Here is a 17,707-nt window from a genome sequence, read left to right on the forward strand (position 1 = left end):
CACATGTATGGGGCGCGAACGGTCTGGCACGAGTGTTGTTTGGAAAATCGGTGGATCTCGCACTCTAAATTGCATGCATTTCTGAAATTTTACCGTTTAAAGTCGATTCGTAGCCAGACGGTGCGGTGAAACTTTACGAGTTCGGAGACCGGTGTTGCCATAGGCAAGCCGCTCGTTTTGATACCTTTCACGTGTATGGGGCGCGAACGCTTACGTGTTGCAAAGTGTTTGCAAAATCGGTGGAATAAAGAATAAATAAAAAGAGTATGGATATGTATAGTGTGGGTGGCAACCTGGCTTCGCCAGGTCACCCACACTAATAATAATAATTAGGGATGTCCGATATTATCGTCCGATATTGGCATTAAAATGTAATATCGAAAATTATCGATATCTGTTTTCAAAAATAAAAATTAAAAATTACATTTATTTAACCTTTATTTACCCAGGCAAGCAAGTAAGAACACATTCTTATTTTATTTATTGTGAAAAGTATGCAAAATGTTGTGTTTTTTTGGGGGGGAAACCCCGCATATATCGGTATCGGTTGATATCGGTATTGGATATCGGTAAAAAAGCCAATATCGAACATCCCTAATAATAATAATAATAATAATAACAATAAACTGTATTTGTATAGCACCTTTCGTACAAGAATTGCAGCTCAAAGTGCTTCACAGCAGTAAGAAAGACTGAGATGAGCACAAAATTGGCATAAAGTGCAGACATGTAAAACGAGCATAAAATATAGATAGCAGCTAAATGGACAAGGTAAGGCAAAAAGGTTTTTCACATTAGGATCTAATAGGCCTCTCTGTTTACGGTTTGATGCGATGGCCGTTTTAAAATAGACAGTAATAAAAAGAGTAAAATAGACAAAACTGAGTAAAATAGTGCAATGGTGCAGTGCAATAAAATAGTTTGTAAAATAAAATAGCCCTGATTTACAAATTATACAATAATCCCAGTGTTGATGTAATGAGTCTAGAAGGCTCAACAGAGCAGCGCATCGGTCACTTTGAGTTTCTTTACAAAGTTCAGTTCTAAATGATTAGAATGATGACATGCAGTTTTATGTTGAGAAATAGTGTCACAGGTGTAGTTATCACGTCTCATGCCTTCTCGTATCATTGCTATGCCGATGATACCCAACTCTTCCTCTCCTTCACGGTGGAGAATGTTCAGAGTTTTCAGTTCAGAGTTTGCCACATGGAATCATACAATCAGAGTCTCTTCATTACACAATCATAAATAACATTCCATGGACAAAAGGAGCAGGAAGAAGAATAAATCTTATAGTTACCTGCCCCTTATTCCTAAACTAAAGAAGTATTTACTTAATGGTCGGCGTACAACCTAATTTATACAAATAATAATTTATACCATTATACAAGAAACTCACAATCCACAGTTAAACAAGGAAAAAATTAAATAATAATAATAAAGAATAAAAGAAAGAGAGAAAAAAAAGAAGAAAAGATCTCACTATTCAGATCACATTTGATTTTCATACTGACTAAATATTTATTTTTTATAATTTTTTTTTAATTCACTATTACATCCCTTAAGCTCGCTATGGAGAGAATTCCACAACTTTACACCAATAACTGAAGGACACATCTGTTTAAGTGTGGTACGTGCAAACTGATGTTTAAAATTTTATTTTCTCCTACTAAACTCACTTTCTAAATGAAAAAGATTTTGGAGAATGTAGCCGTGGCCTCGTCCCCGACCACCAAGAACCTAGGTAGGTGTAGTCCTCGACGATCGGCTGAACTTCTCTGCTCACATCGCCGGAATGACCAAGACCTGCAGATTCCTCCTGAGCAACGTCAGAAGGATCCGCCCCTTCCTGACAAAAGAAGCCACCCAACTCCTCGTCCAATCAACTGTCATGTCTCGCCTTGACTACTGCAACGCACTGCTCGCTGGCCTCCCGGCCACTGCCACCAAGCCTCTTCAACTCATTCAGAACGCAGCGGCCCGTCTGATCTCCAACCTACCAAAGTCAGCCCATGTTACCCCACTTCTCAGGGACCTGCACTGGCTCCCCATCACCGCACAAATAAAAAAAAATTGTTTTCAAGGAATTCCAGGCATTGACTTTTTTTTTGGCAAAAAATTAAGCCTTTAACCTCTTCCACCCGTGGAATATTTTATGAAAATCTGGGGAATAAGGGAATATTGCTCCACTTCTACAAGGTCCATTTGCATATTCTTGGTATCTAGGGACATCTATGGACCTCAGGGAATGTATTCAGTGTCAGAAATATTGTGTCTATTACTAGGCTTGCTTAAATTGTGATGAAACAAAGGAGAATATGAATTATGATTTCTCTTTGCATCTTTGACAGTGAATAACACCATGCTAATAATGACCAAACATTAAAGACTGCCACTGATCTCATTCAGTACCCTCTTGAGATCATGTGTACAAGAGATCTAAGGAAATGAATAAAGGAAAGATGATTAAACAGAAGGTTCTGTAGATACAGTACTGAATTCTCCCATCCGGACCAATGCAATTTGAAATATTATTATAGAATATAGAATAGAAGGCTTATAAATTACCTTATTATAGCCAATTCGCACATGAATATATATATATATACATATATTATCTTTCAAATGCCCGAGTTCAATTTGGATTTAGTATCACCAGGCGTGCATGAGAACAGATAATGAAATCTACTGTAATGTACAGTAGCTTTTTTATTTTTATCAGGGTGGCACCATTTTGAAATTATTTTCAAATCTAATTGTTGCTGAATGCTAACAATAGGGAAGAGAAACTAACTGCGTTTTCAAATTTGTCAAAAACGTTACCTTTTGTGGCTTATTATTAGGGATGCCCCGATCGATCGGCCAGCGATCGGTATCGGCCGATATTCAGTATAAATATGAGATCGGACCGTTGAAATCCGATAATGCTTTATTTTCGCTGATCGTAAAAACCGATCCATGACACGCGCGGAAAACATGATCCAATTCTCAGCGGAGTTCTCACTCGCTGTCTCTCTTGCTCACAGCTGTTGCTGCTGCACGCCTTGCCCCTCCCCCCCTCCCCCCCTCCCCCTCACAGACCCATGTCAACAAATGCTCCGGCAGAGTCGGGTGCACCTCGAGTGATACTAGCTAACGTTACTGTTTAACACTAGCACAGCCGACAAGGGGTCACATGACCCCTCTGCATTTTCAATAAATGTATCCTCGTCACTCGGTCGAGCTCCAGCTCTGTCACTCAATGACTTTTCCTAAAAGTACCCGTTTTATCTGCAGCACGGTTTCTGAAATTTAAAAATGACTTCAGGAAAATGGAATTAGAACGTTATTCCACATAATGGGCCGTTGGAACAGACGAAAGTCACAGCACTTTGTGAGCATCTAGCGCATGGGTGGCCAAGCCGCATGTGGCTCTTTGCCCGTCAATGTGTGGCTCTTCCATCAAAAAATTATAATAATAATATCAATGTCTTATAACATCATTCGTTTTTGCAGCTGTTGGCTAATTAGCTATTGTGCTTCATAGCTGTAACTGAACACTGAGAACATCTTATAAGTTACAGTTCATAGGAAAATACTTTGACTATAATGGTCAGAAGTAAATTAACTTAAGATACTGTTATGCTCAACACCCAGTACTATTCACTTTACTTAATTTCTAAGATTAGATTAGATCATTTAGACCGGACGTTGAGAATGCCTGTGTTAGACCTACAGTATAATACTGCCAGCTGCTATAAGAAAACCAAAAACGATCGGTATCGGCCGATATGACTCATAGACGATCGGTGATCGGTATCGGTGGCAAAAAACGTGATCGGGGCATCCCCTACTTATTATCCCGAATAATAAGTTATTGAAATAATTCATACAGAACTCTGAACCTTGAACCCCATAGAATCTCCCGGGAAGTGTAGTTCTGAAAAAATCCAACGCTGATCGACAGCTAGCGATGTCCATAGACCACCGCAACACTTCCGGGATTCTGAAATCGGGGAGGAGACAGCGGGGGGAGCAAATGAATGAATGTGGATGAGAGCCGTGATGTAAGTGGTTGCAGATACGGCTGTGGGGGCGCTGGAGACATGATCGAATAGACTTGTATGCGCCTGAATCTCCTGAACACGGCGCGACCCATTCGTAATCGATCAGAACTAAATCGGCTGATAAAAAGCCCGTTTTTAAGCACCTATTCCCCATGCACATGCGCAGATTGCCCACGGATTGTGACGCCACGCACACCCGCCCTGGACTGTTCCATCAGAGGGGGGGAGCTTCGGTGGTAGTGTAAGTGGCTACAGACCACTGCACTTAAATATAAACATTAGTCTACCTGGAGACTCAATGAGGTAATTGTAGATGTCGCCATAAGACGCGTCTGGCCATTTAGTGGGATCATTGTTTCATTATCCTGTTCGGCTGAAAGGACACTGGCCACCGAAGCTCCCCCCTCTGATGGAACAGTCCAGGGCGGGTGTGCGTGGCGTCACAATCCGTGGGCAATCTGCGCATGTGCATGGGGAATAGGTGCTTAAAAACGGGCTTTTTATCTGCCAATTTAGTTCTGATCGATTAGGAATGGGTCGCGCCGTGTTCAGGAGATTCAGGCGCATCAAAGTCTATTGGATCATGTCTCCAGCGCCCCCACAGCTGTATCTGCAACCACTTACATCACGGCTCATCCACATTCATTCATCTGCTCCCCCCGCTATCTCCTCCCCGATTTCAATGTAACGCGGAATTGTAGTGGTCTATTACAATGGCCGCAAAAAGACTACAATTCCCATGGTTAAAAAATATCCAAAATGGTCACCCTCGCGACTAGACTTGACCAAATCGAAAAGTTAAATCTATCTAATGACACTTTTAACCTATCGCTAAACTAACGTATTGATGCTAATATACATTCTACATGCTGTTGTGACATGTTAGCGATGTTAATACTTGAATACGTTTGAAATTAAAATCGCTACTTTTATACAACATATAAAAAAATATTGATTTATGACCCAGATGTCATTTGCGGTCCGCCGATGGACCGCACGGGGGGGAACAGGTTAAGCACTTCAAGGACCTTGTGCGAACCCTGGTGCAGAAGTTCCAGGATAGCAAGAGCCTCGCGGGCCGGACGGATTCTGGAAGGTGGTCGTCATAGCCACGGGTGAAATAATGTGAAATAATGATGCTGCATAATGGCCTCTTGGGCAGCCAATCACACGACGTGGTTAGAAACATCTGTTGTGAAGGGCCAGATTAAACCGAATATATATATTTATTTATATATATATATTTAATTGTATTTGTATATTCTCTAATATTCCCTGATATCCCTTGTATATTCCTTGTACAATATGCATTGAATATCCATTCTAGCCTACTGAACATCCCATAATAGTCTCCATTCTACTATTGGTCGAGACCTTGGTGCCAGGCTGCCATACCCCTCAGACCCAGTTCAAACGTACCGCTCCACATGTACGAACAAGTCCTAGTTCCGCGTAGGAATCTGGCTACCGCACCACTAATGGGACTATTTGTTCATAGTGCGTATATATACTGCGCTACTAAAGTAGGACTTTCTTTTCAGTCCAGTTTCTTACCCTCCAATAGAGTCACAGACGTAAAGCCTCCCCGCGACGCCACGTGTGGGAGTAAGGCCAAGTTCGCCTACCATCGGTATTGAGACATCGTGTATATTAATATTTGAATAGTCATATTTGGCACTATATCGTCGAGTTGGATGTAGTCTATTAAGCTAATAATAGTCTGTTAATATATAGTGCTTCGTGCGGTGAGAATACTACCGTAGTCAGTACCCCATCGTTTCGGGCAGAGAACTGGCTGCTTACCCAGGGTGGTTGACCCCATGTGAAGCTGCACCCGAGGAGCCCCAGAGCCGACGAGCGAGTGGACCTGTATACCGGATTATTCTACCGACGACAGCCCGCCTTCCCAGGCACGGATTATGCTTTGTATACTTTGATTATTCCATGGATAAAGACCCCCGACACTGCCGTGTGTTGGAACCCCCCCCCCTGGAGAGGACGCAAGGTGAGGAGACGCTCTGCAAGACGAGGTCGCTTCACGTCTCTCCCCCGTGGACCGGAGAGAGCCGGCCCACAAAGAGTCCACCTGCTTTCATCTGTGGTCCAAGGATCGCCGGCGCATTGAACGGCACTACAGTGGGTTCACCTGGGATACCCTTGGCCGGACGAGGCAGCCGGATTCTACCCCCCCCCCCCTCCTACTCCTGTCGGCTTACAAGCGACCGGATTAACCCCCTCTAGTGTATCTAGTATATAATCATTAAAGTATCATTGCTGTTATTCCTTAACTATTCCAGGTCGTATATTTACCACCTGAGCCTTCAGAGATTGGACATTCTCTATTGATATACCGACGAATACTCTTTGCCATAAAAGTGCATACTATTTCAATTCATAAATGTAATTAAGTGATTAAGTGCTTGTTCTACACACCATCGCTGTGTAGAAATAAAGACCCGTTTCGACTTCGTACATTTGTGTTGGATCCGTTTCATCTACGTGAGAGTGTTTATGATAATATATTTATGCCGTGTACTGGGTGGCCGAATATTAAGTACAAAGGTAGTGGTAGTAAGTATCATATCTAGTAATACAGTCAGGGAATTGTACCCCTCAGTTACAATTGGTCCTTCGAGCCGGATGGTAATTAGTGTAATATTAATATAGTGTTATTAATATTGAAATGGCCTATGATGAACACTCCACGAAACGATCCTCCTAACCAACGCCCGTAGCGCGAACGACGGCTCCCTCAGTACTTAGAGGCTTACGCTGTCAGTCAACAACCTAGTCTTCTACTAACAGTAAACGCGGTAAAACTAGAAAGTAAAAGTATGTCTAACCCCAACGCCCAGACTACCCCGACCATAGAGGCCCCTACGGGCTCTAATGTAACTGACCAAGTTCACGGTGGGGACCAGTGGGAACCAGACATGACTTCACACCCCGCCAGTACTGAAGAAGTAGTCCCCGATGAGTCCCGGGAGGAATACAACGCTACCGAGAGAGAACTCGGCACGGAAGAAGACGGGGAGAGCACCGTGGAGATAGAGCTCCAAGGCTCCGCAAGGAGTACCCCGAGGGAAGGCCCCCCTATACAACCGCCTTCTCCCAGCGAGGCAGAGAGGACCCTACAGCAGGCCTTCCTCATCAGCCTGAACGCCGCTGCTGAACGCGACCGACTGCAGATCCAGCAGCGAAGCGAACACGAGCAGATACGTCTAGAAATAAGACGCATTCAGATGGAAGAGAATGTGGCCCGAGAACGAGCCGGTGCTCAACGGGACGCAGCGCGCGACAGACAGCAGTCGCAACTAATAGAACAGCTGATCAGACGGACAACACCCTCTCCCTCCGCCAGAGGCTCCAGGAACTCGTCTAGACACACCTCCAGGGCGGCATCCCCTAGCCGAGTAAACAACCCTGAACTTGACCAACAGACGAGGTCTATACCCCCCACAGACCACCTCCCCCCACCGGTCCAAGCGAGACCTAGCAACCGGGAAGGAGCAGCATATCCTGTGGAGAGGCTAAACCAGAGACTACAAGCACTGGATGACCTAACTGAAGACAAAGAGGAAGAGGAGGAGAACCACGCCCGAAGACAGCACAGTACTCTACCGGACCAGGAGGCCCGGTACAGCCCAGGCTATACTCCCGCGGAGCTGCGCTACAGACCCCCGACTCTATACCCGGGTGAGCACGACGCACGACCCGCACCGAGGAACAGCACCTGGACAAGCGGGCCATGGTACACTGCCGGTACCAGCCCATACCAAGGAGCGGGAGGAGACTCGCCTAGGAGGCCTCTCCCCCAACGCTCGCCGATGTATCCACAGTCAGCGTCATACATTGGCACGCCTATGGTACCCGACTTCACCCAAGAGAACCGGGCCCAGTATACAGAACTCCGCATGTGTCTGGAGACCATGTTGGTGGATGTATTGGATGAACGCCACAAATACGCCATCCTACTGAAGCACTTAAAGGTACCCCGCGCACATAATATAGCGCTCGCCTACGCGACTTCCACCACCCCATACACAGCAGCGCTGGTAGCATTGGACCAGAGGTATGGGCGCATATGGGATTACGTGATCCAGGAGATCCGACACATCGACCGCTTACCCCCAGCAATAGACAATCGAGCACTGGACGACCTGTCCATCAGAGTGCAGTCCCTGGTAGGGATGTTGGGAGCGCAAAGAGAGAAGGGGAGGCATGAACTTTACGCCAACTCAAATGTGGAAAGGATCCTGGAGAAGCTGCCGCCCGCTCGTCAGGAGCGCTTTAGGCGGCAGAGGGACCACAGAGACCCGAATGGCCCCGAACCGAACCTCCTCGATCTAGCAGACTTCCTGGCGAGAGAAGTCAGCAGCCTACGGCTAGATACATTCGGACGGAGCACCCCTGGCTCCAGAGAAGGAACCAGACGACTAAATGATGGAAGAAGATCGGTGACTGTGATGCACCAATCGGAGTCAGTACCGAGCAGCAGGAGCCACAGTACCCCCTCCAGAACGGAGAAGTGGAAGATAGTGTGCCCCTACTGTGAGAAAGAACACTGGCTAGCGCAATGTGACTCCTTCCCCAAGCTGAACGCGGAGGAAGCAGGTCAATGGATAAAGTCCAACAAGCGCTGTTTTCGCTGTGCGCGCTCACACATGGCAGCCGAATGCTGCTTAAAGAAAAGGTGCACCAAGTGCGATGGAGCCCATCTGGACATACTTCACGACAGTAACAGACGGCGCCCTTCACCTGCACCATCCAGCCGCAAAGCGAGCGTCATGTACATCGATCCCGCCAGCAGCAGTGGAGCCCGAGTACTCCTAAAAGTAGTGCGTGTGACACTAAGCTACCAGAATAAAGTCCTGGACACTTACGCCGTCCTCGATGACGGGTCAGAGAAGACCCTGCTGCCCGCCTCCGCTGCGGCCCAGCTAGGGCTGCGGGGAAGCGAAACCCAAATGACAATTCGGACAATAAGACGAGATTTGAAGACGATAAAGGGCGAGAATGTCTCATTCTCTATCGCAGCAAGCGGCCAGCCTGAGCGACGGTACCAGATTGCAGACGCTTTCACCAGCCAAGAAATAGGACTGTCGCGGTACACATACCCCGTCGCCAAGCTGATGGAGAAATATGCACATCTGCGCAAGTTACCGATCCCGCTCATAGACAATGCTATGCCGACCCTGTTGATAGGCTCCGACCATGCAGACCTCATTGTCCCGATAGACCGGGTTCATACCGGACCCCGAGGCTGTCCTGCAGCAGTCGAGACCCGTTTGGGATGGACTCTCCAAGGCCCGCTCGCCAAATCTCTCAACCGAAGTACAGCCACTAGATGTCTCCACTCCCGAGTCACAGAGGGAGAAACCGCACTCCTGCAACACGTAGAGCGGCTATGGACCTTGGAACAAATGCCCTTTAAGAACGGAAAGAAAGACATTCGCTCTAAAGATGACATTTACGCCATTCACCTCCTCGAGACAGGGACCAAGAGAGTCCCGGTCAACGGCGTGTTGAGATACGCCACGCCACTCCTGCGGCGAGAAGGAATGCCTACTTTCCACGCCAAGACAGACGCCACAGAACGGTACCTGCTGAACACGGAGCGGCGCTTAGCCAAGAACCCCGCCCAAGAGAGTGTATACCGCGCTGAGATTGAGAAGCTCATCACAGCGGGACACGTCACAAAGATGGACATTAAAGAGGCTGACCAGACCACTGAATCGTGGTACGTGCCCCACCACAAGGTCCATCACAACGGTAAAGACCGCATAGTATTTAACTGCAGCTACCAGATCGGATCCCAAAATCTGAATAAAGAGTTACTGCCCGGTCCCACACTCGGCCCCTCCCTACTCGGCGTTCTACTCCGCTTCCGCCAGGAAAAGGTGGCCATCAGCGGGGACATTAAAGGAATGTTCCTGCAGGTGAGATTAGTAGAGGCGGACAAGCCCCTGTTACGGTTCCTATGGAGAGAGAAGCCAGGAGATGAGCACCCAGCCATCTACCAATGGGAAGTCCTCCCCTTCGGAACGACGTGCAGCCCCTGCTGTGCGACATTTGCACTACAGAAACATGTAGCAGAGGACCCAGCAGCGGACGAAGAGGTCCGACACAGCGTAAAGAACAGCTTCTACGTAGACAACTGTCTACAAAGCCTTTCAACCCAGGAAGAAGCCGAGGCTCTCCTGATTAAACTCCGCGCCTCATTGATCAAAGGCGGCTTTGATCTCAGGCAGTGGGCCAGCAGCGATCCGCAAGTACTGCGCAGCCTCTCCTCCGAGGACAAGGCAGCCAGCAGCGAGACCTGGATGGCTACAATCCCGGGAGAAGCCCAGGAGATGACCCTGGGATTGGTGTGGCGATTCAAAACAGATTCGCTTCACTACAGACACAAGCCCCTGACTACGGAGCAGGGAAGGCCGGCGGCGGCGCCGACCACCAGACGGAGTGTGTACACAACACTCGCCCGACAATATGACCCGCTAGGATGTATTCTACCGTACACCACCAGGGCAAAAATGATTGTACGAGCATTGTGGGACAAGGACCAGGGCTGGGACGACCCCATTCCCGCACACCTTGCATCCACCTGGAGAGAGTGGGAGATGGAGCTCCACTCACTCCCAGGCGTTAATATGCGCCGAAGCTACTTCCCACCCACGGTGAGGCCAGAGACATGTAACATGGACTTACACGTCTTCAGTGACGCCTCAGAGGTCGCATACGGATCAGTAGCCTACTTGCGGGCCCAAGACCAGGGGGGAGAGATCTACACAGCATTTGTCCTCGCCCGCTCGAGAATAGCCCCACGCAAGCAACAATCTATCCCACGTCTAGAGCTCTGCGCAGCCCTAGCCGGAGCGCACCTAGCCACGCTCATCCAACGTGAGCTCACCATACCGGTGTCTAGAACAATCCTGTGGTCAGATTCCACGACGGTACTCGCCTGGATCAAATCGGACTCATGCAAGTACAAAGTCTTCGTGGGAGTCAGAGTCACCGAGATTCAAGACTTAACCGAAGAGTTAACCGGAGAAACAGAGTGGCGCTACGTTGATACAAAACAGAACCCAGCTGACGTCATCACCCCGGGGATGCCCCTGGATGACCTCACCCGTCGCAATGTCTACAGTGACGGCCCCGCATTCCTAAGACTCCCGGAAGGACAGTGGCCCATGCCTATCCCGAGGGAAGCAAGTCCAGAGGAGGTGGAAAATAAGAAGTCTGTGTTCTGTGGATTGAGCACCGTAGCCTCCACCGACCCTAACATAGACGATTGCACGTCCATAGAGAGTGCACAACAAAGAACATTCCTGCGGTACCACCCGGAGTGCAAGTCCCCCGCTGATATGTCAGCAGCTAACTACGAGGAAGCAGAATTGCTTCTACTGCAGCGAGCCCAGAGAGACTCGTTCCCCGATGAATTGGCCTGTCTACAGGGAGGAAAGCCCGTCCCATCCGACAGCAGATTAATTCACCTGGCCCCCGAGAGCGACGCTCATACCCTCATCAGAGTGGGTGGTCGCCTACGCAGAGCCCCCAATCTACCGGATGACATTAAATACCCGATCGTATTGAACAGCCGACACAAGGTCACAGAGCTGATTATAAAGAAATACGATGAGGATGTACATCACGCAGGAGCAGAAAGAGTCTTCGCGGAAATCAGACGTCGTTACTGGATCCTACAAGGAAGAGAGGCGGTACGACGCTTCCAGCGAACATGTCTAGACTGCCGCAAGTGGCGCGCGCAGCCCAGCATACCAAGGATGGCTGACCTTCCTCCATGTCGCCTCCGAATCGGTGACAAGCCATTCCACTCAACGGGTATGGACTGCTTTGGCCCGCTGCACATAAAGAAAGGAAGAGGAACCGAGAAGCGGTGGGGTATTGTATTCAAATGCATGACCACCAGAGCGATACACATCGAGCTTCTCCCGACCATGAGCACAGACTCATTCCTTATGGCCTTCCGAAGATTCACATCACGGAAAGGAAGACCGTCTACCCTATTGTCCGATCATGGGACAAACTTCAAAGGCGGCGAAAGAGAGCTGAGAGAGAGCTTCCAAGCTATGGGCCCAGAACTTAAGACCCACCTCGCTCCAGCACAGGTTGATTTCCAATTCAACCCCCCAAACGCACCCCACTTCGGTGGCACTTGGGAACGAGAAGTGCGTTCCATAAAGACAGCCCTGTACGCAGTACTTGGGGCCCAGACTGTGGCGGAAGAAGTCCTAATGACAGTCCTCACGGAGATTGAGGGAGTACTTAACTCGAAGCCCCTCGGATATGTCTCCAGTGATGTGGCGGATATCGACCCAGTTACCCCCAACACACTCCTGATGGGGCGGCTAGATCCTGCATTACCACAGACAATGTACCGGCCTGAAGAAGCGAACGGCCGACGAATGTGGAGGTACAGCCAAGTATTAGCCGACAAGTTTTGGAACAGTTTCCTACTGCACTACCTACCGTCTCTACAGACCCGCCAGAAGTGGCTAAAGGAGAGAGACAATTTGACAGAAGGAACAGTCGTCATGATTATTGATCAATCACTGCCCAGAGCTATGTGGCCGGCCGGCCGCGTAAGCAAAGTGATCACCGGTGCCGACGGCAAGGTCCGAGCAGCTGAAGTGCTCGTCCAGGGTCGCACTTACACCCGTCCCGTGGCAAGGCTCATAGAACTGCCTCGACTCCCAGACACAATCGATGATGACCATGACCCTACAACCCTATGACTTTGTGAAGTTGACTGACCCCTACAGCAAACCCTTATGTGTAAATAGACAACGCGATTAATCTGTCTCTGTTTAACTGATTAGGTCTGGGACCTATTCAGGGGGTGGCTGTTGTGAAGGGCCAGATTAAACCGAATATATATATTTATTTATATATATATATTTAATTGTATTTGTATATTCTCTAATATTCCCTGATATCCCTTGTATATTCCTTGAACAATATGCATTGAATATCCATTCTAGCCTACTGAACATCCCATAATAGTCTCCATTCTACTATTGGTCGAGACCTTGGTGCCAGGCTGCCATACCCCTCAGACCCAGTTCAAACGTACCGCTCCACATGTACGAACAAGTCCTAGTTCCGCGTAGGAATCTGGCTACCGCACCACTAATGGGACTATTTGTTCATAGTGCGTATATATACTGCGCTACTAAAGTAGGACTTTCTTTTCAGTCCAGTTTCTTACCCTCCAATAGAGTCACAGACGTAAAGCCTCCCCGCGACGCCACGTGTGGGAGTAAGGCCAAGTTCGCCTACCATCGGTATTGAGACATCGTGTATATTAATATTTGAATAGTCATATTTGGCACTATATCGTCGAGTTGGACGTAGTCTATTAAGCTAATAATAGTCTGTTAATATATAGTGCTTCGTGCGGTGAGAATACTACCGTAGTCAGTACCCCATCGTTTCGGGCAGAGAACTGGCTGCTTACCCAGGGTGGTTGACCCCATGTGAAGCTGCACCCGAGGAGCCCCAGAGCCGACGAGCGAGTGGACCTGTATACCGGATTATTCTACCGACGACAGCCCGCCTTCCCAGGCACGGATTATGCTTTGTATACTTTGATTATTCCATGGATAAAGACCCCCGACACTGCCGTGTGTTGGAACCCCCCCCCCTGGAGAGGACGCAAGGTGAGGAGACGCTCTGCAAGACGAGGTCGCTTCACGTCTCTCCCCCGTGGACCGGAGAGAGCCGGCCCACAAAGAGTCCACCTGCTTTCATCTGTGGTCCAAGGATCGCCGGCGCATTGAACGGCACTACAGTGGGTTCACCTGGGATACCCTTGGCCGGACGAGGCAGCCGGATTCTACCCCCCCCCCCCTCCTACTCCTGTCGGCTTACAAGCGACCGGATTAACCCCCTCTAGTGTATCTAGTATATAATCATTAAAGTATCATTGCTGTTATTCCTTAACTATTCCAGGTCGTATATTTACCACCTGCGCCTTCAGAGATTGGACATTCTCTATTGATATACCGACGAATACTCTTTGCCATAAAAGTGCATACTATTTCAATTCATAAATGTAATTAAGTGATTAAGTGCTTGTTCTACACACCATCGCTGTGTAGAAATAAAGACCTGTTTCGACTTCGTACATTTGTGTTGGATCCGTTTCATCTACGTGAGAGTGTTTATGATAATATATTTATGCCGTGTACTGGGTGGCCGAATATTAAGTACAAAGGTAGTGGTAGTAAGTATCATATCTAGTAATACAGTCAGGGAATTGTACCCCTCAGTTACAACATCTATATATCCACGTTCATACAGACTGTAAATATGGTTGAGGAGAAGCAATGCAACCTCTAGAACTCAACTACTAGAACTCAACTACTAGAACTCAACTACTAGAACTACTAGAGCAAGACCTTAAAGGGAGGAAGGCGCTTGCGTGGAGGGCTCTGAACGGCATTGACCAGTGTGTGGAAATGCAACCTCCCACGTCAAATCAAGCTCAACTTCTTCCATGCAACAGTTGAGTCTGTCCTGTTGTATGGCAGTGAATGCTGGACCCTGAAGCCCACCCTGCAGAAGTCCCTGGATGGGTGCTACACCAGAATGATGCGCGTGTGGTGCTCAACATCAACAGGGAGGAGCATGTCACTAATGCAAACTTGTATTGGGGGGGGGGGGGGGGGGGTGCTAAGGGTGAGCGATAAAGTGGCAGTCAGGAGAATGAGGCTGGCAGGTCACCATGAGCTGCCAACCAGCAAACTTGTGCCGTGGGAACCGACACACGGGCATCGATCACGAGGACGTCCCACGTTAACCTACGTGGACGTACTCAGGAGAGATGCGGGAGCAGAAAGCACCGGCGAGCAGCCAGAGGCATGGAGGATCGGGATGACTGGAAGCACCGATGGAGGGCCCGTCCGAGGACGACCTAGAGAGATAGAACTCAACCTCTAGAACTCAACTACTAGAACTCAACCTCTAGAACTCAACTACTAGAACTCAACTACTAGAATGCAACCTCTAGAACTCAACTACTAGAACGCAACTACTAGAACGCAACTACTAGAACTCAACTACTAGAACTCAACTACTAGAACTCAACTACTAGAACTCAACCTCTAGAACTCAACCTCTAGAAAGCAACTACTAGAACTCAACCTCTAGAACTCAACCTCTAGAAAGCAACTACTAGAACTCAACCTCTAGAACTCAACTACTAGAAATCAACCTCTAGAACTCAACCACTAGAACTCAACTACTAGAACTCAACCTCTAGAACTCAACTACTAGAAGTCAACTACTAGAACTCAACCTCTAGAACTCAACCTCTAGAACTCAACTACTAGAACTCAACTACTAGAACTCAACCTCTAGATCTCAACTACTAGAAGTCAACTACTAGAACTCAACCTCTAGAACTCAACCTCTAGAACTCAACTACTAGAAGTCAACTACTAGAACTCAACCACTAGAACTCAACCTCTAGAACTCAACTACTAGAACTCAACTACTAGAACTCAACCTCTAGAACTCAACTACTAGAACTCAACTACTAGAACTCAACCTCTAGAACTCAACCACTAGAACTCAACCTCTAGAACTCAACCTCTAGAACTCAACTACTAGAACTCAACCTCTAGAACTCAACCACTAGAACTCAACCACTAGAACTCAACTACTAGAACTCAACCTCTAGAACTCAACTACTAGAACTCAACCTCTAGAACTCAACTACTAGAACTCAACCTCTAGAACTCAACCTCTAGAACTCAACTACTAGAACTCAACCTCTAGAACTCAACTACTAGAACTCAACCTCTAGAACTCAACTACTAGAACTCAACTACTAGAACTCAACCTCTAGAACTCAACTACTAGAACTCAACTACTAGAACTCAACTACTAGAACTCAACTACTAGAACTCAACTACTAGAAATCAACACTAGAACTCAACTACTAGAACTCAACTACTAGAACTCAACTACTAGAACTCAACCTCTAGAACTCAACCTCTAGAACTCAACTACTAGAACTCAACCTCTAGAACTCAACCTCTAGAACTCAACTACTAGAACTCAACTACTAGAACTCAACTACTATAACTCAACTCAACTACTATAACTCAACTACTATAACTCAACTACTATAACTCAACTACTATAACTCAACCTCTAGAACTCAACTACTATAACTCAACTACTAGAACTCAACCTCTAGAACTCAACTACTAGAACTCAACTACTAGAACTCAACCTCTAGAACTCAACTACTATAACTCAACTACTATAACTCAACCTCTAGAACTCAACTACTAGAACTCAACCTCTAGAACTCAACTACTAGAACTCAACCTCTAGAACTCAACCTCTAGAACTCAACCTCTAGAACTCAACTACTAGAACTCAACCTCTAGAACTCAACCTCTAGAACTCAACCTCTAGAACTCAACCTCTAGAACTCAACTACTAGAACTCAACCTCTAGAACTCAACCTCTAGAACTCAACTACTAGAACTCAACTACTAGAACTCAACTACTAGAACTCAACTACTAGAACTCAACCTCTAGAACTCAACCACTAGAACTCAACCTCTAGAACTCAACCACTAGAACTCAACCTCTAGAACTCAACCACTAGAACTCAACCTCTAGAACTCAACCTCTAGAACTCAACCTCTAGAACTCAACCTCTAGAACTCAACCTCTAGAACTCAACCTCTAGAACTCAACCTCTAGAACTCAACTACTAGAACTCAACCTCTAGAACTCAACCTCTAGAACTCAACTACTAGAACTCAACTACTAGAACTCAACTACTAGAACTCAACCTCTAGAACTCAACTACTAGAACTCAACTACTAGAACTCAACCTCTAGAACTCAACCTCTAGAACTCAACTACTAGAACTCAACTACTAGAACTCAACTACTAGAACTCAACCTCTAGAACTCAACTACTAGAACTCAACTACTAGAACTCAACCTCTAGAACTCAACCTCTAGAACTCAACCTCTAGAACTCAACCTCTAGAACTCAACCTCTAGAACTCAACCTCTATAACTCAACCTCTAGAACTCAACCTCTAGAACTCAACCTCTAGAACTCAACCACTATAACTCAACTACTAGAACTCAACCTCTAGAACTCAACCTCTAGAACTCAACTCTGCAACATTTTGATGATGGAAACGCAAAACGAATGGTTAAATAAAAGTCCTATGATGAAAAAAGGTCTCGTTACCTGATCCAGGATTCTGGCGAGGACTGTTTTGAGGCCAGGTCTTCTTCCACTGTCCCTGGGGGGGAAGTAGGTTCCTCCAATGAAAGGTCGGAGGTCAGGGGTCAGCCACACATTCATTGGCCAGCCGCCACCTCCGTTGGTTGCCTGTAGAAGACAAGCGGGTCAGTGTTGATGGATGTCAAGCAAATAATACTTTTTTTTTCTTTTTATTCTGACAGACTCAGCTTGGGACTTAACCTTCCCTCAAGTCACGTACTGTACATGTATGCAGACACACACACACACACACACACACCAGCGTTTCCGTTAGCCGGTAATTACCGGTATTTGACCGGCAAAATATGTTGAAGTCCGAATATTTAAATCTCTCCGGTCATAATGTCCGGTGAAAATAATTCCTCTAAGCACAA

The 17,707-nt window shown here is 47.1% G+C and overlaps 1 protein-coding gene across 1 annotated transcript in view; it reads right to left on the reverse strand.

Moving 5' to 3' along the window:
- Nucleotides 1-674: 674 nt before the first annotated feature.
- LOC311235001 (spermatogenesis-associated protein 20-like) overlaps nucleotides 675-17,707 on the reverse strand; it is a gene marked incomplete at its 3' end in the record, with an annotated part of 45,036 nt that continues 28,003 nt past the window's right edge. Inside the window, exons 5-6 of the mRNA XM_084322311.1 lie at nucleotides 17,298-17,441; nucleotides 675-692 (exon numbers count right to left, since the gene is read on the reverse strand). Coding sequence (XP_084178437.1) covers nucleotides 675-692; nucleotides 17,298-17,441 — 162 coding nt within the window. The remainder of the gene's footprint in view (nucleotides 693-17,297; nucleotides 17,442-17,707) is intronic.

The sequence above is a fragment of the Notolepis coatsorum genome (assembly GCF_963971535.1).
Source record: "Notolepis coatsorum genome assembly, chromosome: 10".
In the NCBI taxonomy this organism is placed as follows: domain Eukaryota; kingdom Metazoa; phylum Chordata; class Actinopteri; order Aulopiformes; family Paralepididae; genus Notolepis; species Notolepis coatsorum.